The sequence below is a fragment of the Protopterus annectens genome, chromosome 8.part0, assembly GCF_019279795.1.
Source record: "Protopterus annectens isolate FY-2018-M chromosome 8.part0, PAN1.0, whole genome shotgun sequence".
Classification (NCBI taxonomy): domain Eukaryota; kingdom Metazoa; phylum Chordata; order Ceratodontiformes; family Protopteridae; genus Protopterus; species Protopterus annectens.
The window spans coordinates 1,255,446,159-1,255,471,456 of NC_056741.1; the positions used below are offsets into that span (position 1 = coordinate 1,255,446,159).

At 42.5% G+C, this 25,298-nt stretch overlaps 1 protein-coding gene across 1 annotated transcript in view; it reads left to right on the plus strand.

Moving 5' to 3' along the window:
- The window catches only part of HAUS5 (HAUS augmin like complex subunit 5), a 1,223,310-nt gene that overhangs the window by 832,303 nt on the left and 365,709 nt on the right, over window positions 1-25,298 (plus strand). Inside the window, exon 17 of the mRNA XM_044080749.1 lies at window positions 11,709-11,854. Coding sequence (XP_043936684.1) covers window positions 11,709-11,854 — 146 coding nt within the window. The remainder of the gene's footprint in view (window positions 1-11,708; window positions 11,855-25,298) is intronic.

Genomic DNA, 25,298 nt, shown 5'->3' on the forward strand with positions numbered 1-25,298 from the left:
ATCCAAATTGTTTGAGGAGGCTGCCACAGCTTCAACTATTCATGTCCATTTAGCTGCCATTTTGAATTTTCATAATGGTTTTGGGATTCCTCTTTAATTTCTCGTAGTCTGAAAAAAAACTTTTTGAAAGGAATCTATCATTCGTTACCTAAACTTAAACAGCTCACTGAACTCTGGAGTCTCACACTTATCTTGCTGTCCTTGACAGTCTTCCTTTGAGCTGGCAGCCACATGTGATATCAAGTTTCTCTCCTGGAAATCCCTGTTTCTGGTGGCTGTTACTTTAGCTAGATTCATTTCCGAACTCCAAGCTCTTTTTTCAAGCATGCATCTGATTTTTCATAAGGACAGACTATCACTTCCGACCAATTCTTCCTTCCTGCCCAAAGTAATTTCCGAGTTCTCCATTAATCAAACTATTGATTTGCCTGTGTTCTTCCCTAATTTTTCCAACAAGGAAGAGAACTTTTTATATTTATTGGATGTTCACAGACAATTGAGGTTTTATTTAGACAGAACAAGGGCAATCAGGAAATCTGACCAATTATTTTCTTTTCTGGTTCAAAAATGGGAAAGTCAGTTTCTAAAGTGACTCTATCCAAATGGCTCAGAGACTGGGTAACCTTCATCTATAACCTAGAAAGGAAATCTGTCATGCCAAACATTAGGGCTCACTCCACCAGATCAATGGCAACTTCTGTGGCATTCCACTTCAGAGCTTTAATGGACAGCATCTGTGCAGCAGCTATGTGGGCTTCCCCCATACCTTTATCACTCATTACAAACTGGATCTGGTCTCCAGGGGAAGGGTGTCCTTTTGTTCAGTGGTGCTCAGGAATGTTCTTCCTTAGGGTCGCCCGTGGATATAAGGTAGATGGGGACTCTGTCCCATCACTGATGAGTGGAATGAAGATTAACATCATCAGATAAATAAGTTATGTCTTACCATAACATTCCATTTGTGTTGTTGATTTTCATCCATTCATCACTTCCCACCCTCCTCCCCCTCCCCCCTCCTAGAAGCTCCTGGGGGATCTTTAGGTCCATTTCCTGGGCTAAGGTTTTTGCTCGGAGTCAGAGGCAGCCTCTGCTTTACTTGCTAGGGCAAATTCAATCTGAGGTAACTGGGAGAAGGGGATTATGGGTATAATCTTAGCTCAAGAGTTTTTGGCTGGTGGGAGCTTTGGTATGAAGTGACTCGGTTCCAAGGGCTCAGAACCGAACCCATCAGTGATGAATGGATGAAGATCAACAACACAGATGGAACGTTATGAAAAGACAGCTTCTTTTTTTGTCAGTAGTTAACTGCACATGGAGTGTCTCCTGTGCTTCATACTGTTTGACCAGCCTGGAGGTGTGTATGTCTTTGATAAATATTGAAACGTCACCTCCTTTGGCTTTGTAGCCATCAGTTTGGGGTCTGAAAACATGGTTGGACAAATAACCTGGTAAGGCTGGGGTGCTCTCTGCAGCTTTGAACCAGGTTTCAGTGACTGCACAAATGTCAGCATCTTCCAGGGTGAGGAATGATTGTAATGAGTGCAGTTTCATGTTCCTAGCGTTTAGCAGCATGACCTTTAAATTTTGTTTAGAATAATTTTTCACGTTGATAATTTTGTCCTCATGACTTTGCCTAAAAAAGGCACTATGGAGGAGGCAAGAGCCTTTGCCAGAAGCCTGAAGGCCATCTCTGTTAAAGCATCATGGTCTGTCATTCATGACCTTCCAGGCTGTCAAGTACTGGATCCCCTTGAAATGTCACCAGAAACTAAGCCAGTTCTGTTTGTACTGAGGCATCATTTTGGGTGACAGGATGCTGCTTAAGGCAAGGGACATACCTGCCTGGGGCACACATTCAGCAAGCTCAATCACGTCTCTCGTCATGTAGTCCAGAAAGGTATGTCTCAAGTCATTCACACCAACATGGACTATGACAGCATCATAACAGTACCTGTTGTTGAGATACTTGAGTGCGCAAGTGATATGGCAGATTCTAGCACCTGACAAGCAACTTACCTTGACTTTCCCCCTTGCCTAACCTGGTGAGGGATACATCTGTGTATCTCACGCTAGTCTCCTATGACTAGTATGTTGGGTTTGTGGCTCGACCTTAGAGGCTGTGAAACACAGGCATGTGTCCTATGTGTGGTGCTTGGTGCAGTGGATTGTGATGTGCGTGTGTGCTTTTGCCTCGAAAGTCTCTCTTGTTTAGTTATGTTTTTGTTGAGAACCTCCACCTATGTAGGAATGTACTGTACAGGTGTGGGTGGTGGTAGAGGGATGATGTTTGTGCAGACAACCTTCTCTTTGCCAGATGTTACTGGCTTGTGATTGAGACAGCAAGGATTCTAGGTTCTTAATGTAATTGCATCTCTCACATATTGTGTTCCTGGGTAGTAGAAGAAGGAGGTTGTCTGTGTACATGTGGTAGTTGCTACACTGTCTCAGGATGTCCATATCCACAAGACTAGCAGGAGAAACCACAGGAACTTGTTCGACCATGGTTGTCAGAATCTGTGGAAGAGAGGTGAAGGATGGTAGAGTGGGTACTATCAGATAGGTGATAGTAGGGCTGGATAAAATCACAGTAGTTGCAAGGGAGGGCATCAGTTACACCAGAGTGCTGGTAAGGAAAAGAAATGCAACTGAGATGCCTCGCAGTGGGTTGAAACAGCACAGCAGCAGTGCGCAACAAGCAAACAAGTGCAACACCCTGCAAACACAGGTTATCAATACCAGAAAAGATGGAAGAATCTAGAAGCTCGAATTACTACCCAGTCTTGCTAGCCCCTGCTCTTTCACTTGTGCTAGAGAAGGTCAGGCAACCCTGTTACTCTCACTATCAGTGAAGACAAAATACTGCCAGCAGAAGATGTCTGCCAGAAACATAGGAAACTCAACAAGCAAAATAACCAGACATGGATAACAGCAGGTCTCTATCCAGTTTATGCTACCTGATTAGAACACAGAAACCTCACAAAAAAATTCATAGAAAAGCACATCTAGAGCCTCACAAACAGAAAATACAACTCTCAATATGAAAAACCAGCTTACAGTTAAGTAATTCAATAAAAAATGCAGTTACAGTAATGAAACACTATCTAGCAATGAAAATACAGCTAAAACAGTACAGAAATGAAGTGAAACAGTAAAGAAAGCTTTATAACTGTGCAAAATGCAGTACATTAGCTGTATAGCACAACTATAATCATTAAGAAATGCAATTCAATGAAATAAATTTAAGAAAAAAACTTATTCTGCCCTTGGAGCCTCAGGGAACTTCTGCTTTGTTACAGTGATGAATCACTACTCCTCTGCCTGGTAAAGAAGTATTCTAGAAGGTGCTACTTTGTCCTCTGTACATATTTTTACAAAGCACTATAATGTAGATTCCTTTTCTAAGTCCATGTCAGGCTTTGCTGGGAGCATTTTTTAGGGGCTCCTGGACTCTTCTCCTCATATCTCCCATATGTGGTAAGCTGGGCGAATTTGCCCATATAGCTAAGGCAACTGTCAGGGTGTGGACATTTATTATTTGTTGTCCCTTGCATTGTCCTTTCTGGACTCAGCCTCCCTCTGTCTTTTGGCAGGAAAACTCTGAAGCTCTTGGCACCAAAACTTGTCAGCTCTGCTCAAGCTGCCTGACAGTTTGGGTGCATGGAAGGTGCCATGAAGCTTTGGAACCTGGCTGGCTGTTGTGCTGTTGGCGGGATATAACCCATATAACTAAGGCTGCTGCAGCAGTGATTAGTTGTACATATACTGTTATGGTAAGTATACTTACACAACTGTACTTTTCTGGTTCGGCTCCCTCTAAACAATATATTTTAGGGAAAATGTTAATGTAATGAGTGGGATTATGGGTTGAATACTGAGCATGTGTCCTCCTTTTGGTAAACTTTACCTCCTAAAAGTTGATAACTTTAGCCTGGTTAAATTCTCCATAACTAAGTCCCTTTTAAGATTTGTCAGCAATTGTTAGTGCATGGATTTTTAATTTCCTGCTAGAGAGAACACTGGCTGATGTCCTTCCATATCAGTGTTGCAGTATTCCTAATGTAAGGGATCTCCTGCCAAGGGTAGCCCAACGTCTGGCCAGTATACCAAAGCCTAAAGTCGTACATTACGCATATACTTCCAGCGCAGGATATAGGGCATAAAGGTGACACATGGATGCCATCATTTAACATTGGTCTGAATGCTTTTCTTCTGTGCTGCAAGGGTATTTATCAAATGTCTTGCTCCTGTCATTGTTTTTGCAGGATGAGAGGAGTTCAGATCTTTCCTTATTCGGACGATCTGCACATTCAGGCTTTGTCCTCTCAGGTTATGGTTTTCTAGTCTCTTCTTCCTCTAGATTCCGTCACAGCCAGGGACTTTCTCACAGTCCTCGGGTTTATGGCTTCCACCACCTGTGCTGCCTCTAGCCAGGCTCCATATGAGTAAGCTTCATTGGTACCTCAAGTCAGTGTGAATTCAATATAGTCACCACTGGACTACCTGGTTTCCTTTCTTGCTTGTCTCAAGCTCGAGCTTCAGTGGTGGATTCTTTAACTTTCTTTCAACCCAGGACTTCCTTCCAGTCTCCTGTCCCAACTCAAGACTTCTTTACAGATGCCTCTGACAGGAGGTGGGGAGCGTCCTTCAGCTCTGTCAAGGTTCAGAGTCTCTGGCCTCTTCATCAGAAGTTAAACCACATCAAAATCAAAGAGATGAGGGCTCTGTTTCTAGCCTTTCAGTGTTTTCATACTCTCTCATCTTGGGCCTTTCAAAGTTTTTACAGACAATACCCGTGATGTGGTATGTCAACAAGCAAGGGGTTACAAGATCCTACCTCCTTTGCAGGTTTCTGTATGCCTTCTCTCCCCTTTCTATGCTTCCGAGGGTCTTGCTCAAGATCAGGCAAGACTCCCCCCAAAATCTTGCTAGTGACTCCCTTTTGGTCCAGACAACAGTGGTTCCTCTTTCTTTCTCATTTAGCCAAAGGCAATCACCACAAGTTACCTCACTGGACGGACATTGTCATACAACAATGGATCTCTTATCCATCTTCCCTTGTCTACTCTTCAACTGACACTGTGGTGATGGGGTTTGATCCCTTTCAGGCGCCTCTTCAGAGAACATGCTTCAGGTCAGGAAATCATAACTAAGATTTTCTGTCTGCTGCCTGTCTTGAAACCAGGATCCCTTATCTATGCAGGTTCCTATGGCTGTCTCTTATTTGTGTGATCTGCTTCATGCTGGGTTGGCATTCACCTGTCAGCAAATTTCTGCCTTTCTGCCCTTAGCTCCTCCTCTGGCCTCCAGATTTGAGGTCAAGCAATTTCTTAAATGCGTCCTTTATATTAGGCCTCCCAGGAAGCCAATTCCACCTTCCTGGGACTTCACTCTTGTTCTTGAAAAATTGACTAAGGCTCCTTTTGAGCCTGCTGCTTCAGATTTTTTGTGACACTGTATTTGGAAGACTGTTCCTTTATCCTTCCCTTCAGATAAGAGAGTGATTGAGCTTCAGGCTCTCATGACCGTTCCTCCCTTAGTTTTTCACAGAAACAGGGTGTCTGTTTCTACTAATCATTTTATGCCCAAGGTGGTCTCTTAATCATTTGCATTTATTTTTCCTTCTCTGCGGTCTGCCATTGAGAAGATTCTTCACACCCTGGATTTGCACAGCCAGCTCAGATATTGTTTAGGTAAAACTAAAGTTATTTGCAAATCTGAGAAACTTTTTGTTTCCTTTCATCCCAGGTCTTTGGGCTTAGCGGTTCCTAAACAGACCATCTCTTCTTGGATTTCTAAAGCCATTTCTTTTTATTCCTTTCATGGCAAATGTCTTTCCTCTTCAGTAAAGGCTTACTCTACCATAGCCGTTGCTTCCTGTGGTGCTTTTTTCAAAGGGCTGGATGCCAATTCCATTGTTGAGGTTGCTACTTGGTCTTCTAAGTATTAAGTTGGATGTTATTTCCATGGCTAGAGCTGGCTTTGCTGAGGCTATCCTACACAGGTTTCTTGAGGGTTCTTCAGTGCTGTCCTCCTCCCAGGTTTCCTCTTGAGCTTTTTTACTCTCCCTTACATTAGGACTACTGCAACAGTGATATGGAAGGATATAGTACAGTTGTGTAAAATTTTATTGTAACAGTAGATGTCATTCTGTTCACTGTTGCAGTATTCACTCCCTTTTCTTGCCCCCCCCCCCGCCCTTGCTCTAGCCTGTTCTCCTGGATAAAGGGTTTGTCTGTCTCTCTCATCTGATGTTAGATGCACATGCTCCTCCTGGCCCCAAGGGACATTCTTTTCCTCCTCAGGCTTTTCAGTTCTGAAGTGTGTATGTCCGTACTTCATCTTCATGCCTTATGCTCTACGTGGGGAGCATATGTTTGATGTACAATGCCTGTAGATACTAAAGGTTTTGTTATATTGGCCAGACATTGGGCTATCCTTGGCAGAGGATCTGTTACATTATGAATACAGCATCAGTGAAGAGAAAGACATCTACTGTTATGGTAAGATTTTACACAACTGTACTTTTTTCATAGAGCCCCACTACTGGACATGACTTGCTCAGTACTGTGTTAGTATGGATCCCGGAGTTATCATTAAAAGTTTATATTTATTGTCAGAAGATAATGTAATTGTCTCTACTTTATCACCACACACACATTACATGGCAGATGACTGATTTACAATGATGTATGTTGATAAATTACTAGAAGTTAGACGTATATAATTTATTCTTCATATTTTTGTGTCCTTCAAAAATTCAGTTTACTGGAACTGATTGGACAGGACAAGGACTTTCATACTCACTTCTTGCCTGGAGCATGTCTCTATATTTGCATTCAGAACTGCATTAGCTAGAGAATGCATGACTGTTGCAATATTTGGCATCTGTTTAGAAGAAATCCCAACTGATTGATAGAAGGGGGCCTCTCTCACATATGATATAATGATTTTGTATTTGTTGCTTGCACTTACTGTTTACCTTTGACTGCTTGTCTTGCTGTATGGGAAGTTTTTTTTTACCCGTCTCTTCTGATAGCAGTTAAGCAGGTGAGAATCCAGACTGATGATGTGTTTGATAATATTGTGTGTGATCTGTTGCTGTGGACATTGCGACCTGCAGATTTTTTCTCCATGTTGTGTTCTACCTGCCATCTATTTCTCCATCCACTATTGAAGTTGGAAATCTGAATTTCTGCTGGAAATCTCAGGACTACCCTTGCAAAAAAAAGAAGAGGGTCAGATAATTTTTGAAGCATACTGAGTATAAACCTTTGGCCATTACTCCAGTACTAGAAGTAGTGGATAACACCACAATGAACTCTTCCCTGCAGCCTGAATCACAACAACCTGCTCCTAGGAAGCCAGACAATTTTTATAGAGTTCTAGTTTCCCACAAACACCTATTTAGGAATACTGCTACTGATCTTGCAGTGGTGACTCAAGAGTTCTAAGGGTGCTATGGGCAGCACTTCGAGGAACCTTTTTCCAAATGGTAATGGAGGAGAACCCTTGACAGATTTGGTAAAAAAAAGCCTGTATTTCTGCTATTGTGGCTGTGACAGCTCTCATTTTATAGTTTCATGTGGTTAAGCTCAAGGAAATGCTACTGGACCTTATGACGGAAAAATTGGAGGGGGATGGAAGACGGGGCTCTCCCCAAAGAATTGCTGGATATCTGAAACACTGTTTTTCTAGCTGCCAAGCATATTTTATATTGTGGTATTGATGCTTTGGAAGCATCAAGTAGGGCGGCTGCCTCAAGGTCCATTATCTGCAGTCATGCTTGGTTAAGGGAGCAGGACCTTCCAGAGCATGTTAAGTCTGAGATTCTGGATGCTCCTGTAGACAAAAACTTTATTTGGACACAGGGCTGAATCTGTTTTAAAAAGCTGGAGGCAAAGGCTAAATCTATGCAGACTGTCAAGGACTTTCTGCAGGGTCAGCCACTCAGGTTTAGCAGAAATGATCCCACTAAGGCTTGGCCCTTTCCTTCCTTTCAGTATAGATGAAGTGAGAGAAGGTCAGAAGGAAAAGAGCACAGAGGCAACAAAAAAGCTGGCAATCAAACACTACCTTTAGGCCTAGTAGACCCATACTGCAGGGGTCTAGCACAGAGCAACCATGATGCAGTTGTTCCCCTTCCTGTTCCCTTACCCTCAAGTCCCACCCCAACCAGCCCCTCCCCAACCTACAAACTCACTGTCCCTGCTACAAAACTTAGAGTAAGGCTTTCCCTCTTTTGCCATGACTGGACCAAAATCACTCGGGAGAAATGGGTGATAAACAATATCAAAGCAGATTAAACAAATGTCATTCCCCTCTTGACCAAAGCCTTCAGGCTGTCCCACCAAATCATGTTCGAGACTGTGGCCCAAGTAAGTGTGCTACTGCATGCAGCAAGGCTCCGTAGAAAGGATATACCACCCCAAGAAAGTGGAAAAGGTTATTGCTCCAGATTTTTCCTAGTCTTAAGAAAAGAGTGAACATAGAGACCCATCCTGGATGTTTCCAGATTAAAATAGGCTCTTCCTTGTCCCTAAATTCAAAATTCTAGCCCTCTAAATGCTTCTATTTATCATTCATGGTCATCTTGGCTTTAAAAGATGCGTACCTATAAGTACTAATTGCAAAGTGTTACAGGAAGCATCTTCATTTCAGTGCAGGTAGGAATCACTTATCAATTCCCTGCTCTGCCGTTTGGCTTATCTGCTGTACCCAGAGTATTCACCAAGTGCCAGCAGGACAAAGGGGATCCATATATACCCCTATTTAGACAACTGCCTCTTCCAAGCAGATTTTTTGGAGAAGCTTCTCTGCCCTATGTTTCACTGTGGACATTTTCTCCAGCCAAGGATTCATTCCAAATATTGAAATGCCTAACCTCATTCCATCTTGAAAACTTGTTTTTTCTAGGGCCTTTGCTGGACACAGGACTACAGAGGACTTCTCCCAAAGGAAAAGATCACTTTCCTGACACACTACTTCCATTCTGTTCTTCTCTCTTCAGTAATTTCAGCAAGAGTCACATGTATCCTAATGGTTCCTCTAGCCAGACTGTACACAAGGAAGATTCTGTGGTATCTCAAGAATGTTTGGAACCAGCAAAGTAAGTCCTTCAACCAAAAAAATTAAATTCCTTCCCTATCTCAACAGGTAAGTGGAGAGCTGGATCTCCGCATGCAGTCAGAACATAGGGGTGCCCTTCAGGATTCTTTCTCCAAACCAGGGCTAGATAACAGATGCCTCAGACCGAGTGTGGGGGACCCATTCCAATGGCCTTCAAGCACAGAGAATTTGGAAGCAAGCTTTCAAAAATCCACATAAACCAAAAGGAGATAATGGCTGTATTCAAGGGCATTCTAGCTGACAAAGGCTTATGGAAACCAGGGACCTTACGTCTAAAGGCAGATAACACAACAGTGATATGGTGTATAAACAAACAGAGGAATGTAGCCGTGTATGTTGTGTGACCTAATGCTTTCTTTGTGGGACACAGCTCAGACTTTGCACCTGTATATTCTAGCCTACTACCTGCCAAGGGAAAATAGTTCATTAGTAGACCATCTCAGAACCACTACTGGACCCTAAACAAGGACATGTTCGGACTTGTCTGCCTGTCTTGAGATGTGCAAGAAGCAGATCTGTTTGCTTCAAACCAAAACAAATAGCTGGAAAGATTTTGTTTAATGGACAAAGATCCCAAGGCCTGGAGGGATGGATGCTTTCTCTTTTCCATGGACAGGTCTGTTTCTGTATGCATTCCCTTCATCCCCAAGGTCTTCTGAAAACCAGAGAGGAAGGCTCAAAAGTGATACTGGTAGCATCCTTTTGGCCGAGGTAACATTGGGTCCCTCTCCTGAACAGGCTGAGCAGGAAGAAACCACAGTTGCTTCCTCAAAAGATGGACCTGTTGACTCAAAAGAAGGATACCATCATACACCACTGTCTCAGGACCTTCAGGATGTCAGTACTGAATGCTCCTCAAGACCTTTCTTTGGACAAGGATGTACTAGCTATCTTAAAGGAAGCTAGAAAACCAAACACTAGAAAATACTGTATGTCAAAATAGAGAAGGTTTTCTATCTGGTGTCGACAAAAGATTATTCCAAGGTCAGCAGAAATCCCTCGGGTCCTAACCTATCTTGCTACTAATTCAAGTCTGGTTTGTTCTACTCTTCCATTAATATTCACACTTCATCCATCTTCGCATGCCTACCTATGCAGCCTCCTCTTTTCTCTCATCCTCTTATACAACAGTTCCTGAAAAGTATTCTCCACCTTAGACCACCAAGAAGAGCTTCCACATCTTAAGACCTCAATTTTGTGCAGAAAAACCTCACTTTACTACCCTTTGAGCTTGCGGCTTAAGATGGCATAACATTTCTCTCATGGAAAACAGCCTTTCTAGTGGCTATTATCTCAGCTAGGCAGTTTTCATAACTGCAAGCGTTCATGTGGACTTTGTCTTTGTGACAAATAAGGACTGAGTTACTCTCAGGAGTAATTCCTCCTCCATGCCCAAGGTAGTTTCTGAAAATTCTCTAACCAGTCCATATACCTTTCTGTCTTTATCCCACACCTTCAGAATTAGGGTGAATGTCATCCTTCACTCCCTGGGTGTTCACAGACAACTCTGGTTCTATCTGGACAGGACAGAGCCATTCAGAAAGTCAAAGTAAGTCTTTCTGTAGCCTTTGCAAACAAATTGGGAAGTCCTGTCAGCAAATAGATAATTTCAAAATGGATTTTTGTCTGTATTTCCTTTTGCTATCAGCATCATGGAAAATAGACTCCTGAAAATATCAGATCTCATTCTGCCAGAGCTGTAGCTACTACTGCTAATGCTTTCCTGAGAGGAGTTTCCACAAGACAAATGTTTTGAAGCTACTACTTGGTCCTCTGTCCACTCCTGTCTGTTCTCCCCCGAACTGGGGCTGGTTTATTCCTTGCAGTTTCACATGACATCCTAGCCTCTGTCTAAATTGCTTTCCAGCCTCTCCCTTTTCAGCTTTGGAATCTTCCTATATTGTTATTACTGCAGCAGTAAAACACGATGAACATAGTACAGTTATGTTTACTTACATAAATGTAGATGTTTCAGTATCCTCACTGTTGAAGTAGATCTTTCCTCCCTCTTTCCCCTCTGTCATCCTTTGTGGTTGAGGTGGACACCCCTTTCCTATCCCTTCTCCATTCCATTCCCCACCCATCCATCATCACGTCTTTAGGGTCTCTGCCTTTTTCAGTACACTGGGGACTTTGGGTACCTTGTGCTTCTAGCCTGGAGATCCAACTTTTTTGGAGGCAAGGAAGATCTATAAGATGGTGCTGGCCAACAACCTTTATATCCTTAGACCCTAACACCAGACACTGGGCACCTGCCAAACCAGGAGTTCTTTAAATCTCTGGTACTTGGGCTGGCCAATGGATATCACAGCAAGAATAACCCATATTGTTATTACTGCAGCAGTAAAGATACTTGAACATCTACATTTATGGTAAGTAGACAAAACTGTACTTTATTTGTTCTCCCCAGGCTGAGCCTGAGAAATGTTTATTAGTGTAAGTGCTCTGTCCCTGTTACAAATTAAATAGGTAAGTAAGTGAAATTATGTGATAATTTGCTTAGGGGAGTAAATTGGTATTGCACTTCAAATTAATGTTAGTAAACAGTTAAAATAAGTGTATCACTCTTTTTTTTTTTTTAGATCGAGGCATACATTGAAGACAGACTGCTAAAACATGAGATGAGGATCTTGTCAGAGACTGGACTGCTGAGAAACTGGGTGGACCGTGAAGTGCAGCATTTTAAATCCATCTCTCTGCCTTGCTTTCAGCGCATGACTGTGAATGAGTGAGTTGGAGTTGAGGGAAGGGGTAGCTTTTTTTTAATTTTTGAATTTAGCTCTGACTGTGTGCATTTATTTATGCCTTTACTTTGGAGTAATGTGGTTGCAGTGCAGCAGTTAAAATATAGAGCACCGCCATCTTTTATACTATCCAGTCTTGAATGAGGAGGATCCATGGGCAGACTATACAATTTTTTTTTCTCGTATTTATTAGCAGTATTTTTTGTGCAGGTATCCATCTCAGAATGCCCAAATTAGGAATTGTATGTAATGCAGACTATGGTAATAACTGAAGCTGCCAGAGACTGCAATGATTGTTCAGTTTCTTTAGTCTGTCAAGACTGAATCCCTAGCTTCTCTGGATCTGCAGAGATCTATAAGATAACATAGATTGCGTCTTATAATAAGCATACAGTTCAAAAAAGGACTACAAATACCGGGAATGAAAACTAGGCTCATAACAGCTGCATATAATTGTCCAAAATGCTAATAATTGGGTCATAGGACTCTTGCCTATCTTGAGAATGCCTGGCTGTCACCCACCCCTGAGGGAACAAACTCGTCAGTTGGCTGAAAGTAGCGGAAACATCAGGGGTGTCTGGAGAGAGAGAGAGAAAACAAAAAAGGATAAATTAATCATTGTAGGTTGTAAAGATAAAGCTGTTTTCCCATTAGCGGTTTTTAAGCAATCACTCATTTGCTGTCTTGTAACCTGCTTTTCCCTGTTGAGATTCACAGGAGAGCTGGATCCTATCCCTGCAAGTAGTAGGTGTGCAAGGCAGTGAACCAGCCGTGTATAAAATTCTGGCTCATCATGTAGCTCCTACATATTTGCACAGTGCATGCCTATGTATGGACAGTACAGAGGATCACCATTTAACTTGGCATGTTTTTTTCAGTGTGTGAAGAGACCAGATTACCCAACAGAAACCCAATCAGACTTGGGGAAGACATGCATGCAGTCACAGCACAGAAGGTGCCATACCTGGTGACCAAACCTGAGAACATTCTGTAATCAGCACAGTGCAAATTCAAGTGCTATCATCTTTAAGTATGATTTATGTCTGTCAGTGGTTTTTTTTTTTTTTTTCTTTTAATAATTAGGTATGTGAAGTGATCCAAAGTCCCTTTACAGCTACATTCTAGGTATTTTATTTAAGTTGTCTTTGGATTTGTTAATGTCACTCAGAGTACACTTATGAGAATTATACTCTGTAATAGGTCTTTTTAGTGTTTTAAGTTACTCGGCTAATAGAGTTTCCTTCTTTGAAATATTTTAAATTATTTATGTATTGTTATGCCCATTTATTAACCAGGAAAGTCCGAATGGACAAAAAAAAAAAAAAAAAAAAAACTTTTCAGTGGAGGCCCAGGGAGAAAAGCTCCACACAAAAATTATACAATAATACAAAGAGTAAAAGTAACATAGGATCCAATGTTGTCTTTTCTGTCTTCAACCTGTGGGTTATCGGATCCAGCGCCAGTCTGATCCTTCAGACTTCAACTCGACAGGCTCCGTCTCTCTTGCACACCACTCCTCTGCTCCTCAAGCATCCCCTCAGATTGCGTTTGCCCTAGATCTGGTTTGCCGGCATTCCTGCCAGCAGCTTGACCCAACTCTGCAATAGCTTATCCTTTTCTTATAGCTTTTGTAGTATTTATTTCTCCACTGTTTTCCCTTACCCTTAGAATAATTGGGTTTAGGATAGGTGTAAATAAATTAACCACAAAAAGGAGCGAAATGGCTTTGCAGTAAAAAATCCAGTTCCCAATGTAAAATAACAAAAACAAAAACAGCAAACCTCTATTTCCAAAGTAAAACAGCTTTTTCAGCTCATAAAAGTAGTATGCTGCAAAGTAAAGCAAGTGTAGCTGGTTCTTCAACCCAAAAAGAATCGCACAAAAGTATAATCCAAACGAGAACTTTAATAGCTAGCTAGAGTTCACCAAATGGCTTTTTCAAAACTTCAACAACTGCCATTAAAAACAAAGCATTTAAATATACAATGGAAGAAGTTCATTGGTGCACATGACATAGTTAATTGACTTAAACTCTAGTTCATTTACATATATACAGAAATCCTTCTGATATACTTCTAAAATACATTTAAAAAAGCTAAGATAGTTTATTCATCATAATACAGAAGGACATAGTATAAATACACATCTATGACCTAAAACAAATGTAAAATAAGATAGTGAAATGTTATAAAAAGTTATAAAACATCCATAGTGTAGCATGAAGAGGAGAAAAAGGGTAGGTGTAGTTTAGGTAGCTAGGTTAGGTTTATTTTTCTAGTGTTTGTGTAGCGTTAATAGCAGGCCTTCCTGCCCTTTTGAGTTTGCTGTGGTGTTTCTTGCACTTTTCCTACCCTAGGGTATAGAGTTGGATTCTCATTTTACTTAATGTAATTATTTTTCATGCAGTGTGTTGGTCTGCCTAATCATGTATAAGGGCTTTAAAAAATGTGTTGCTTGCAGGCACAAGCTGCCTTCACAAGATGCACATAAGTGTGTTTACTGTTTGGTGGCTACCTAGCTGGATTCCTCCTGTTCCATCTATGAGAGGTTCAGGTCTAGGGCGGTTAATGAAAGACAGGCGAGATTAATCCTTAAGGACCTTCTTCAGCTGGTTCTTCCTCCCCTGGTACTGAGAGTTAGATCTGATAAACATGGCTCTTCTTGGGACTCTGAGACCTCCAAGGGGGAAACGTAAGAGGTCCTCCTCCTATGACTCTGCATCCCATGGCCTTTGGGTGCCTTGGCACCGGCATCTCCTTTGACCCCCTTTGGGCCAATCGCCCTTGAGTGTGACTATTAGCAAAGTTCTATCTCCAGTACTTAGCATTTAGAGTCCCTTTTTGGTTAAAAGAACTCCATCAGGTTAGGTCGCTTCCCCCTTTTCCCCATCTACTTCACTAGAGGTGTCACTGGAGCCTTTGACTTCCCCGCCCTGGTTCTGAGTCTCCCTGGCTCAAATCTGACAGACTGGTTCCTCATCCTCCAAGCAACCCTCCAGGCTACCGTCTGTGGCTTTGTCTGCTCAGTCATCAAGGTCAATGGGTAGTTTCAAAGCTTCTGACTTGGAGCAGCTGGATGAGGTCCTTTCTGCAGACCCCGATGCAGTTAGGTCTTATCCCTTTGAGCCTAAGACCTGTCCCCAAAACCTCAGCTCCCTGGTTTCCACCCTCGGGCCTGGTTGTATTCCCACCTTCCATGATGGTTCTGTTGGTATGGCCATTCTCTGTTCTGGCTCCTACCTTAGTCTCATCAACTCTATCATTATCGGAGCCAACCACACCTTGGGGCCACGGCATTGAGCCTGGTGTTTCCAGGTCAAGGTCGACGTTCCCAGCTTCAGGATCATCCCTTCTGCTTGAAGCTTCAGCATTTGACAGCTCAGCCCCACTCTTGACATCTTACAGAGGAATAGCTCCCTCGGACTTGGGTGTTTCTCTAGTATCTTTGATTACTAGGACTATCATCTCAGCGGACAGTATCCACTTCCACCTTTAGTTTTGTGGAGAGGATGTTCTCTTCTAAGGAAATGCGGCACGCATCCCTAATTGATATTCCATCCCCTTTTTCATGTGGGCCTGCGACCAGTTATCAGTCTGCTCCAAGACAGCCTGTGCTGGTCGGGCTCCAGTCTGCTCCCCTGGTGAGGCTTCCTGCCTCTTTTTCTTTTTCTCCAGCTTCGCTGGAGTAGGAGATTTCAGTTAACAGATGGTGCAAGAGGAAGAACCTCAACTCCCTTGAGGAGTCTCTCACTGAGGATACTGAACTTATGGAGGGAGAGGGGTCCCCTAAGTCTCTGGGGGATGACTCCTCCTTTGGCAACCTCTTGGAACTACTTGTAATGTAAGGGTTGGACCACTGAAGTCCCCTCTCAAGTTTCTTTTTAGTGCTAAAGAAGAACAAGGACCTCAGGCCCATTAAGTAAATTGAATCCATTTGTGAAATAGACCAAGTTCCATATGGTCACAGTGTAGTCCATTCTACTTCTGTTGAGGAAAGAGGGACTGGATGTGCTCAATAGACCTCAAGAATGTGTATCATCATATCAAGATAGAGAGGCACTCCAGGAGGTTTCTTTACTTCCGTCTGAGGGGCCTGCCATTCAGTCTCACCCCCCACCCAGGTTTTCACCAAGTGCATGGCAGTGTTTGCAGCCTGGCTGTAGCTGCAAGGCTTTCAGGTCTTCCCTTACCTGAATGACTGGCTCCCACAAGACCATCACTGATTATGGCCAGAGACACCTTACTCCAGTTATGCAGCCAGTTAGGGGTTACAATCAGTTATCTAAAGTCAAGTCTGTAACTTGTTTCGACATTAGATTTCATAGGTTGCCACTTGGATATTGTGAGTCAAATTGCCAAGCTCCTAAGTTCCAGAGTGATAAGCCTTTGATCCCAGGCAGCATCTGTGCTTGGCCTTTCAAAGCCTCCAGCTTATGTGATCTTGAAACTCCTAGGTCACATGACAGCATCATTAGTGTCGGTCCCTTTAGTGAAGTACCATAAGAGGGCTCTGCAATGGACTCCTGCAGTGCAGTTGTCATTCTTGACCCATGTAATGGCCTTTCCAGTAAGATTAACAAAGGTGTGTATTAACACCACGATGGCGGTGTCTTCTCCTTTAAGGAGGACCAAGCATGCGTTGCATGCACGCATGCCACCACTGATGTAAAACTTGTAAAGTCATTCCACACCCGTGCGCGGAATTTAAAACGGCAGTTCTGGTAAGAGCGAATGTAAGGTAAGCATGTGTGTGTTGTGTGCATGTTGTGTGCTGTTTTTGCATGCAGTATTTGTACTTATGTCCCTATACATAGTGAGATGGAGACTGAGACATTTCTGTTCTAGACCTATTTTTCTTTGAGTGGTTTTAGTAAGAAATAGTAGTAGTAGTTACAAATTCAACAGGAGTTGCTGAAGTGCTAAGAAAATTAAAGTACATTTCAGATTTCAGAAAGCAGTCTTTTTTGCTCTTAAGAATAGCATTTACTCTAAAGTTTAACATAGTTTCAATATGCCCTGTACATATTTTGGGTCTACTTTACATGGTTGACTTTTCAGAAAGTCAACTTTCATATGGCTGAGACCATATGATCTACTTTCGAAAAGCTGACCATGTAAAATAAACACATAAAATGCAACAAACACTTACCTTAAACTGTTAACAGGGCTACGCCCCCCTGCACCTCCCGTGGAGGGGGCTCCCCCCCCACACACACACACCCCTGTAACTTAAATATACCAACTCCGAGATCACACTACAGTGCAGAAGGAGGACATTTTCCCATTCTGCACTGTACGGAGGTAGCGGTTCCCCATGGTCAGCTTTTCAAAAGTCGATCATATGGTCTCGGCCATATGAAAGTCGTCTTTCTGAAAAGTTGACCTTGTGAAGGGCAGACACATATTTCAGTTGCAGTGAGCACATCGTAAAAAGTACTGATTTGATTTCATTCCTGTGCATGGTATGTTACTATTAATACTTCAGAGTAGTATAATTTCAGTTTAACTATGGAATGCATACACTGTTAATATTAAAATAGTTTTGATAATGCGACTACATAAGCTACTTTAGAAGCTGAATATAAGACTTAAACTGGTGTATTTGAATCCATATTTGTGATGTTTTGTTTTTTTTACAGACTATACAGATAACACACAGAGGGATACCAGAATGCTGTTGTCCTTAGCTTCCAAATTAGACAGATGAATAAGGTTGTTACTAAAATGTCAGTTTATCAAACTTGACTACACTACTGAGTCTAGAGCCTTTTTTCTGCAAGATGATAGGTTGCTGCATAAACTAAAGAAGATGAGACACTGCATACTTCTGTTATCTTAATTTTGAAATTAATGCAGAAGAGCAGATAAAAGGTCTAAAATGGAAGCATGTTGTTTTTGTGATAGTAATGCCTACAGTTACAGTGATAAAATATTATTTTGTAACCACAGAAGAAATATTTTTAATTCATTTATAGAAAGTTAAAAAGAAAGGATATATTGTTTCAATAAATAAAACGGCACTTTAAGTTTGTAGATGTGACATGTCAGCATTATAAAATGAGAGCTGCCCTGCTTGAATAATCCAGATAGACTAGGATTCTTCTGGCTTCTTGCATTATAGCAACAGGTGAAATACTAGCATAGTAATTGTTTTTTTGTAGTGTCGTCTGCATCCTGTATTTCTCTTTCTCAAGTATCTCTGTCTACATGTGTGTGTATATGTATATGTATATATATATATATATATATATATATGTGTGTATATATGTATATATATATATAGATATATATATGTATATATGTATTATATATAGATATATATATATATATATATATATATATATCTCCCAAAATGTTTGACGAGACTCAACTGTCCAGAATTTTGCAGGCTGTCCAGATTTTTCTCTCATATTTTTGGTCTGATTTTCTTAAAAGTTGAGGTTTTCCTACAAATTGTTGAGGACTGAAGTTAGGAAATAACGGCAACCATTTGAGTTTCAGACTTCGTTATGCAGAAAATGCATGTTAATGCAAAACATGTTATTCCAGCAACTTTTTAAGAGTTATGTTTAAAATTTGTTCCTGATTTGCTCCCCTCTCCCAAATTATGACTGGGTCTCATGAGATGTGTGGGGCTAAGTTCTTCCCCATAAGCCTCTAAATAGAGGGGGGTAATGGGCATTATGTCATTAAAACCCTCCAAATGTGATCTTGTGTAATTCACTGTCTCTTAATAGTGATGTTTCCATGTTCCTGAGTCATGTACAAGCATCTTATTAGTCCAGCAGAATATAAGATTACAGGGCTTTTATGGTGCTGGAGGTAGTCAAAAATAAGTACTATTTTGTCATGCGCCACTGACTTGAAGCATTTTCTTTGAATGTTGGTTTCAAAGCTGTTTCAATGAATGTAAGATGTTCATCGTGTTACACTGCTGCAGTCATTACACTTGGGTTATCCTGCCGTCAGGCGGTTCCCCAGTCGGCCTGAGTTCCAAAGTCTTTGGTCTGGCGTTGGTTGCTGTCACCTCCTCCCTGACGTCAGTGCGACAGGGGTATATAAGATGCAGCCGACGCCATTTTCCTCAGTCTTTCTTGCCACGCGGTGCCCAAAGCAAAAGCAGTTCGCAAGTGCCGGTCAGCCGACTCCTGAGATTTTCATTCCGAATCCAGAACCGAAGTCTTCTACAAAGCTAAATACCCCGTTGGGGAAACTTTTTCTTGCCTCAGACCGATGTCAGTAAAAGTTAATAACTGTATTTCTTGTGGGAAGCAAATACCTCATAAGGATTTCCATTCGTATTGTATCCCGTGCCTAGGCCCAGACCACGACGTCACTGGTTGTCGGATTTGTGCTAGGTTTAACAAGCACACTATTAAACGTCTGTTTGATTTTGCCCGACATTATTTTGGCAGAAAATTCAATTATACCATGCCGTCAGAACTTCTGATGACTGGAATACATAAAAAGCGCAAAGACAAGGATAGGCATCCGAGGCCCAAAACTGACGACTAAGCTTCTTCTAGGCCAGTCGCCGGTTCTCCGGTTTTCAGCGAGGTGCCTTCACAGCCCCTGACTACTGCTTCTGTAGAACCACAGGCCGCCTCTGACTCCCACGTGGAGATGGCTGGGCCTTCGGATGCACAAGTTATTCAGACTACCGAAACTACCCCTTCAGAGGGATCCGGAGTAGCTGAACAACCCGCAGCTTCAGAGGGTGTTTTCAGACCTACTCAGTTAAGCAGTGAATCTTCTGCTAAGTCTAAACTTTCTCTAAAAGCAAAGAAACAAATACAGCATTCTGCAGGACAGGCCACCATGCCTAAGAAACAAATGCTCAAAATGGCCGAAGACCTAATCACTCTGATCAGGGGTTCCCACCCCCCTCCTGAAAAAAGACCTAGACAGGATGCAGACTATGACTCATCCGACCAGGTATCCATCTCTTCAGACTCATCCTCAGACCTAGGATACTCCTTACCCCCTTATGAGGATTCTGATGCTGAGGAATCAGTTCCATCAGCCTCTCCACCTGAGGACTACTCCTTTGGGGAAACCTTACATAACCATGAGGGAGCATTTCCATTGGTAAGGCCAGGATTACTCAGAATCCAAGAAAAGGCTCAAAGACTTCCTTTTATTACCTCAACACAGACCCTTTGCTATTCCGCCAGTGTTAAATATTGTGGATGTTGTGTATACTGAATCCAGCTTAAATCCTGATTCTTTACCTCCAGCCCCAGTTAAGCCTGACAGATACTACAGAGTCCCTGTCTCGCACAAATTTCTTTATAAAAGCACTGTTGCTGACCCTGAAACTACTTCTCAGGGACCCAAAGGGGTTAAGGCCTCATCAGCAAAGAATCCAGTCCCCTCTGACAGAGATTCCAGAGCATTAGACAGATGGAGGAAGAAAGTATATAAGTCTGCAACTTTAGCAGTGAGGGCCTTAAATTGCCAGTTTCACATGTTAAAATATCAGCAATTTTTGATGTCTCACTTGAAACAAAAAATGCTACCAGATTCAGATCCTCCTAATTTAAAGGAAATGCAGGATTTATTGCATGCAGCTGAACAAGTGGGAAAACACACTTTGCAATGTGGTTTTGATTCTTTAGAGACCTCCTGTAGAGCAGCTCTTACAGGTTCCGTCATTAGAAGACATGCTTGATTAAAAAAAACATACATTACCAGATCATGTTAAAGCAAAACTATTGGATGCACCTTTGGAGCAGGATGTGTTATTTGGAGTTAAGGCAGAAGAGGTATTAAAGAAAATTGAGGATAAGGCAAAATCTTTGCAAACGGTGAAGGATTTCTTACAGGTTCAGCCTCCTCGATTTAGCAGAAATTGGCCAACAAAGAATTGGTCCTTTCCAGTTTCAGACAGACCCCAAAGGGGCAGATACAGACTGCCAAGAGGTAGAGGTCAGACGCAAGGCTCTTACTGGCCTTGACAATGGGGTGCATCAGGCCAGAAAGAAGGGGAAGACGGGCCACAACCTTATAAAAAACAGCCTCAATGACTTCCCACTACAGCTGCCAAACAGCTCTCTCTTGGCAGCCCTCTTGGGAGGAAAACTGGCACTTTTCTATCACAATTGGCATATGATCGGCATATGATCACCAAAGACAAATGGGTTCTCAACATTGTATCTGAAGGTTACAGGTTCCACTTTCACACTCTGCCAAGGTTAAAAGCAATGCCAAACCTGCCACCAAATCAATGGGCAGAGGCTCAAAAACAAATTACAGCACTCATGGACATGAGAGCTATTCAAAAGGTACCACCCCAGGAGCAAGGGCAAGGATTTTACTCAAGACTCTTTCTGGTTCCCAGAAAGGACAAAGCCTGAAGGCCCATTCTGGATCTTTCTTCCCTAAACACTTAGCTGGATGTTCCAAAATTCAAAATGTTGACACTACATTAGCTTCTTCCCATACTGGGCAAGAAAGCTTGGCTCGTAACTTTGGATCTCAAGGAGGCATACCTGCATGTCCCTATCAGACAAAACTGCAGAAGATACCTCAGATTCATAGCTGGTTCAATGCACTATCAATTCTCTGCACTGCCCTTTGGCTTATCTACTGCACCCAGGGTCCTCACAAAGTGCTTGGCACCAGTAATTGTATTTTGCAGACAGAAAGGAATTCAAATTTATCCGTACCTGGACGACTGCCTGATTCAAGCAGAGAGCAAGGACATTCTTCTAAAGCATCTGGCATTTGTAAAACAGTTATTAAGTTGCCTAGGGTACACAGTAAACGAAAAGAAATCGAAACTAGTGCCCTCACAAGAGATAATATTCCTGGGTGCCAGCTTGAATACAATGGCCCAGATGGCTTATCTCACGCCAGACAAGCAAGGACATCTAACTCAATATTTTCAATTGATGGCAACAAGAACCCACCTCCCTTCAAGAAAAATTCTGCAGGCCTTTGGTTACATGGCATCTTGCATACTATTAATTCCATATGCCAGGCTGCATATGAGGAAACTACAATGGTACGTAAAGAGTGTCTGGTCTCAACACTGTCAAAGTTTGGAAACAGTTATACCACTAATTCCTTGCCTGCAACAGAAGTTTCAATGGTGGGCTCACGCTTGTCACCTCAACAAGGGACAGCCTTTTACTCAACCCACATCCAGGCAAACACTGACAACAGATGCATCGGATTATGCCTGGGGAGCACACATGGCAGGAAAATGTATTCAGGGCAAGTGGCCCGCAGAACAAAGGCATCTTCACATCAATCAAAAAGAGATGCTAGCTGTACAAAATTCCCTAATAGCCTTCAAGGACCTGCTACATCAGGACAACTACTATTAAAGACAGACAACACCACAGTTATGTGGTACATAAACAAGCAAGGGGGCACTCACTCTTATCCCCTCTGCAGACAAGCCATGACCTTGTGGAACACAGCTCTAAACTATCAAGTTCATCTGCAAGCACAATTCCTGCCAGGAGAGAAAAACACACTGGCAGACGACTTAAGCAGAAACATCATGGATCCCCACGAATGGGAATTAAATCCACAAATATTCAGAATAATACAGAAATGGTGGAGCCCGGACATATATCTGTTTGCATCCCCAGTGAACTGCCAGCTACAGAAATTCTGCACAAGGACTTACCATCCACAAGCATGGAAAGTGGATGCCCTCTCATTCAGCTGGAAAAATCTGCAAGTATACGCTTTCCCACCACTGCCTCTCCTTCCAAAGGTACTCATCAAAGCCAGGCAGGAAGAGCCAAAGATGATCCTGATTGCACCAGACTGGCCACGCCAGCACTGGTACCCCATCTTGAACTTATTACAAGGACCACCCTGGATTTTGCCTCAAATCCCACATCTGCTGGCTCAGCACAACAATCAGATGCTTCACAGCCATCTAAAGACTTTAAACCTGTCTGCATGGAAGATTACCTAGTCAAGCAAGCAATGCCTCTCTCCAAAGCTGTTATGGATGTCATTCTGGAGGCCAGAAGGCCTAGTACCAGGAAAGCCTATTCGGATAAATGGAAGAGATTCTGTGCCTGGAACCAGGCACACAGCCTTGACCCTCTTGTCCCAAATATTCCTCAGATACTACAATATTTAACTGAGATGCTGGACAAAGGCCTCTACTTTTCATCCATCAAGATCCACACCTCTGCCATCTCTGCTGATTACAACATGGATCCACCAATTTTCTCTAATCCTTTGGTAAAACAGTACCTCAGCGAGGCTAAAAACATAAGACATAGAGCACCTACTCCAACTTGAGACCTCAACTTCGTGTTGGAAAAATTAACTTTACTTCCTTTTGAGCCAGCTAACACAGCAGATTTAAAATATATCTCTTGGACAACTGCTCTACTCCTGGCAATAACATCAGCATGAAGAGTTTCAAAATTACAGGCACTAATGGCAGTGGAACCTTTCATCATTTTCCACCAGAACTAACCCTACGTTTATGCCTAAGGTGGTATCAAGTGTGGCTCTAAACCAAACTATTCACTTGCCAGCTTTTTATCCAAATCCACAGAATAAAGGGGAGAAACTACTGCATTCTTTGGACATACACAGGCAGTTACGCTTCTATTTGGGCAAAACCAAAGCTTTCAGAAAATCTGAGCAATTATTGGTAGCATATGCTGCAGGAGCACAGGGAAAAGCCATTTCAAAACAGACTATTTCAAAATGGATAGGACACTGTATACATTTCTGCTATACACACCATGGGAAACCTGTACCTAACAGCATTAGATCTCACTCCACCAGGGCAAGAGACACTTCAACTGCCTACCTCAGAGGAGTACCTACCAAGGACATTTTGGAAGCAGCAACTTGGAGTTCTGTGCATACCTTCACCAAGCCCTACCATCTGCCTCTATACTCTAAATCCAGAGCTGGCTTCGCCACTGCAGTGCTGCAGGGCCTTATAGCCACCCCTATTGCCTTATAGTACCAGCCACCCTACCTCAGCTTTGAGATTCTACCCAAGTGTAATGACTGCAGTAGTGTAACACGATGAACATAGTACAGTTTTGTACCTACCATAAATGTAGATGTTCGAGTGTAAACACTGCTGCAGTACAGGTTACCCTCCCTCCTTGCCCTCTTACTTGCTGGTATGTACCTATGTCTTCTACCCTTTACTACCTATGAGGAGCATTTGCTGGTATCTGAAAGTTGTTGATTGCTTTTCTTATGTATGTTTTATTAGCAATTGGAATAGCCTACCTTTTTGGGGGCACCTGACATCTGGGGCAAGAAAAACTGAAGAAAATGGCGTCGGCTGCATCTTATATACCCCTGTCGCACTGACATCAGGGAGGAGGCGACAGCAGCGAACGCCGGACCAAGACTTTGGAACTCAGGCCAACTGTGGGACCGCCTGACGGCAGGATAACCCAAGTGTAATGACTGCAGCAGTGTATACACTCGAACATCTACATTTATGGTAGGTACAAAACTGTACTTTTCAAGGGCAGAGATGATTTAATGCTAAGTCTATTTTCATTGTGCGACTGTATTGGTTTATTTAGCAGATGTCTATCAGTGTTTGTTCTATAAAATTTAAAATAAAAGTTTTAAATTAAATACAGATACAGATAATCCTTATAGAAGTAAAGCATAAAACAGTATGCACATTACAGTGTTTGTGGTAAATGGAGAGAAATAGTCAAGTAATGGGACACTCGAATGGCTGGGGGGGGGGTTGTGCATGGGGGGGGGGGCATTTGACCATACATTTGTGAAGGGGAAGGGTGGCAAACTCAGACAGCCCTGGATGGCACAAACTCTAGCTACGCCACTGTAAGAAGGTGTATTCCAGTAAATGGGAACGTTTTGCAGTGTGGGCAGAATCTCGAAGATTTGATCCCTTTTCTGCTCCTCTAGAGTTGGTTCTGGATTTTTTTACCGAATTGATTTATTAAGGCTCTAGTTGCCCTACAATTATGGTGTAGTTGGTAGCTTTTTCTAATTTTCATGTTGGTAGGAACAGTGATGTCCTTCAAGAATGCAACTGCAGTCATAACATGTGGGTTGTCCTGCCTCAGGCAGCCCTCGGTCGGCCGGATTCCAAAGTCTGGGTCCGACGTCGGCTGATGTCGCATTTCTCTCCGACGTCAGAGCGGCAGGAGTACATAAGCATCAGCCGACGCCATTTTCTTCAGTCTTTCTTGCCGCGGTGCCCGAAGCAGAAGCAGTTCGCAAGTGCCGGTCGGTCAGCTCCTGTATTCTACGATACCGAAGTCATCGAAAAAGCTAAGTACCCCGTTGGGAACCTTTTCTTGCCTCAGCCGATGTCAGAAATTACTGAAAAAGTTAACAATTGTCTTTTTTGTGGTAAACAAATACCTCATAAGGATTTCCACTCTTACTGCCTCCCTTGCCTGGGCCCAGACCACGACGTCTCGGCCTGTGTAGCCTGTGC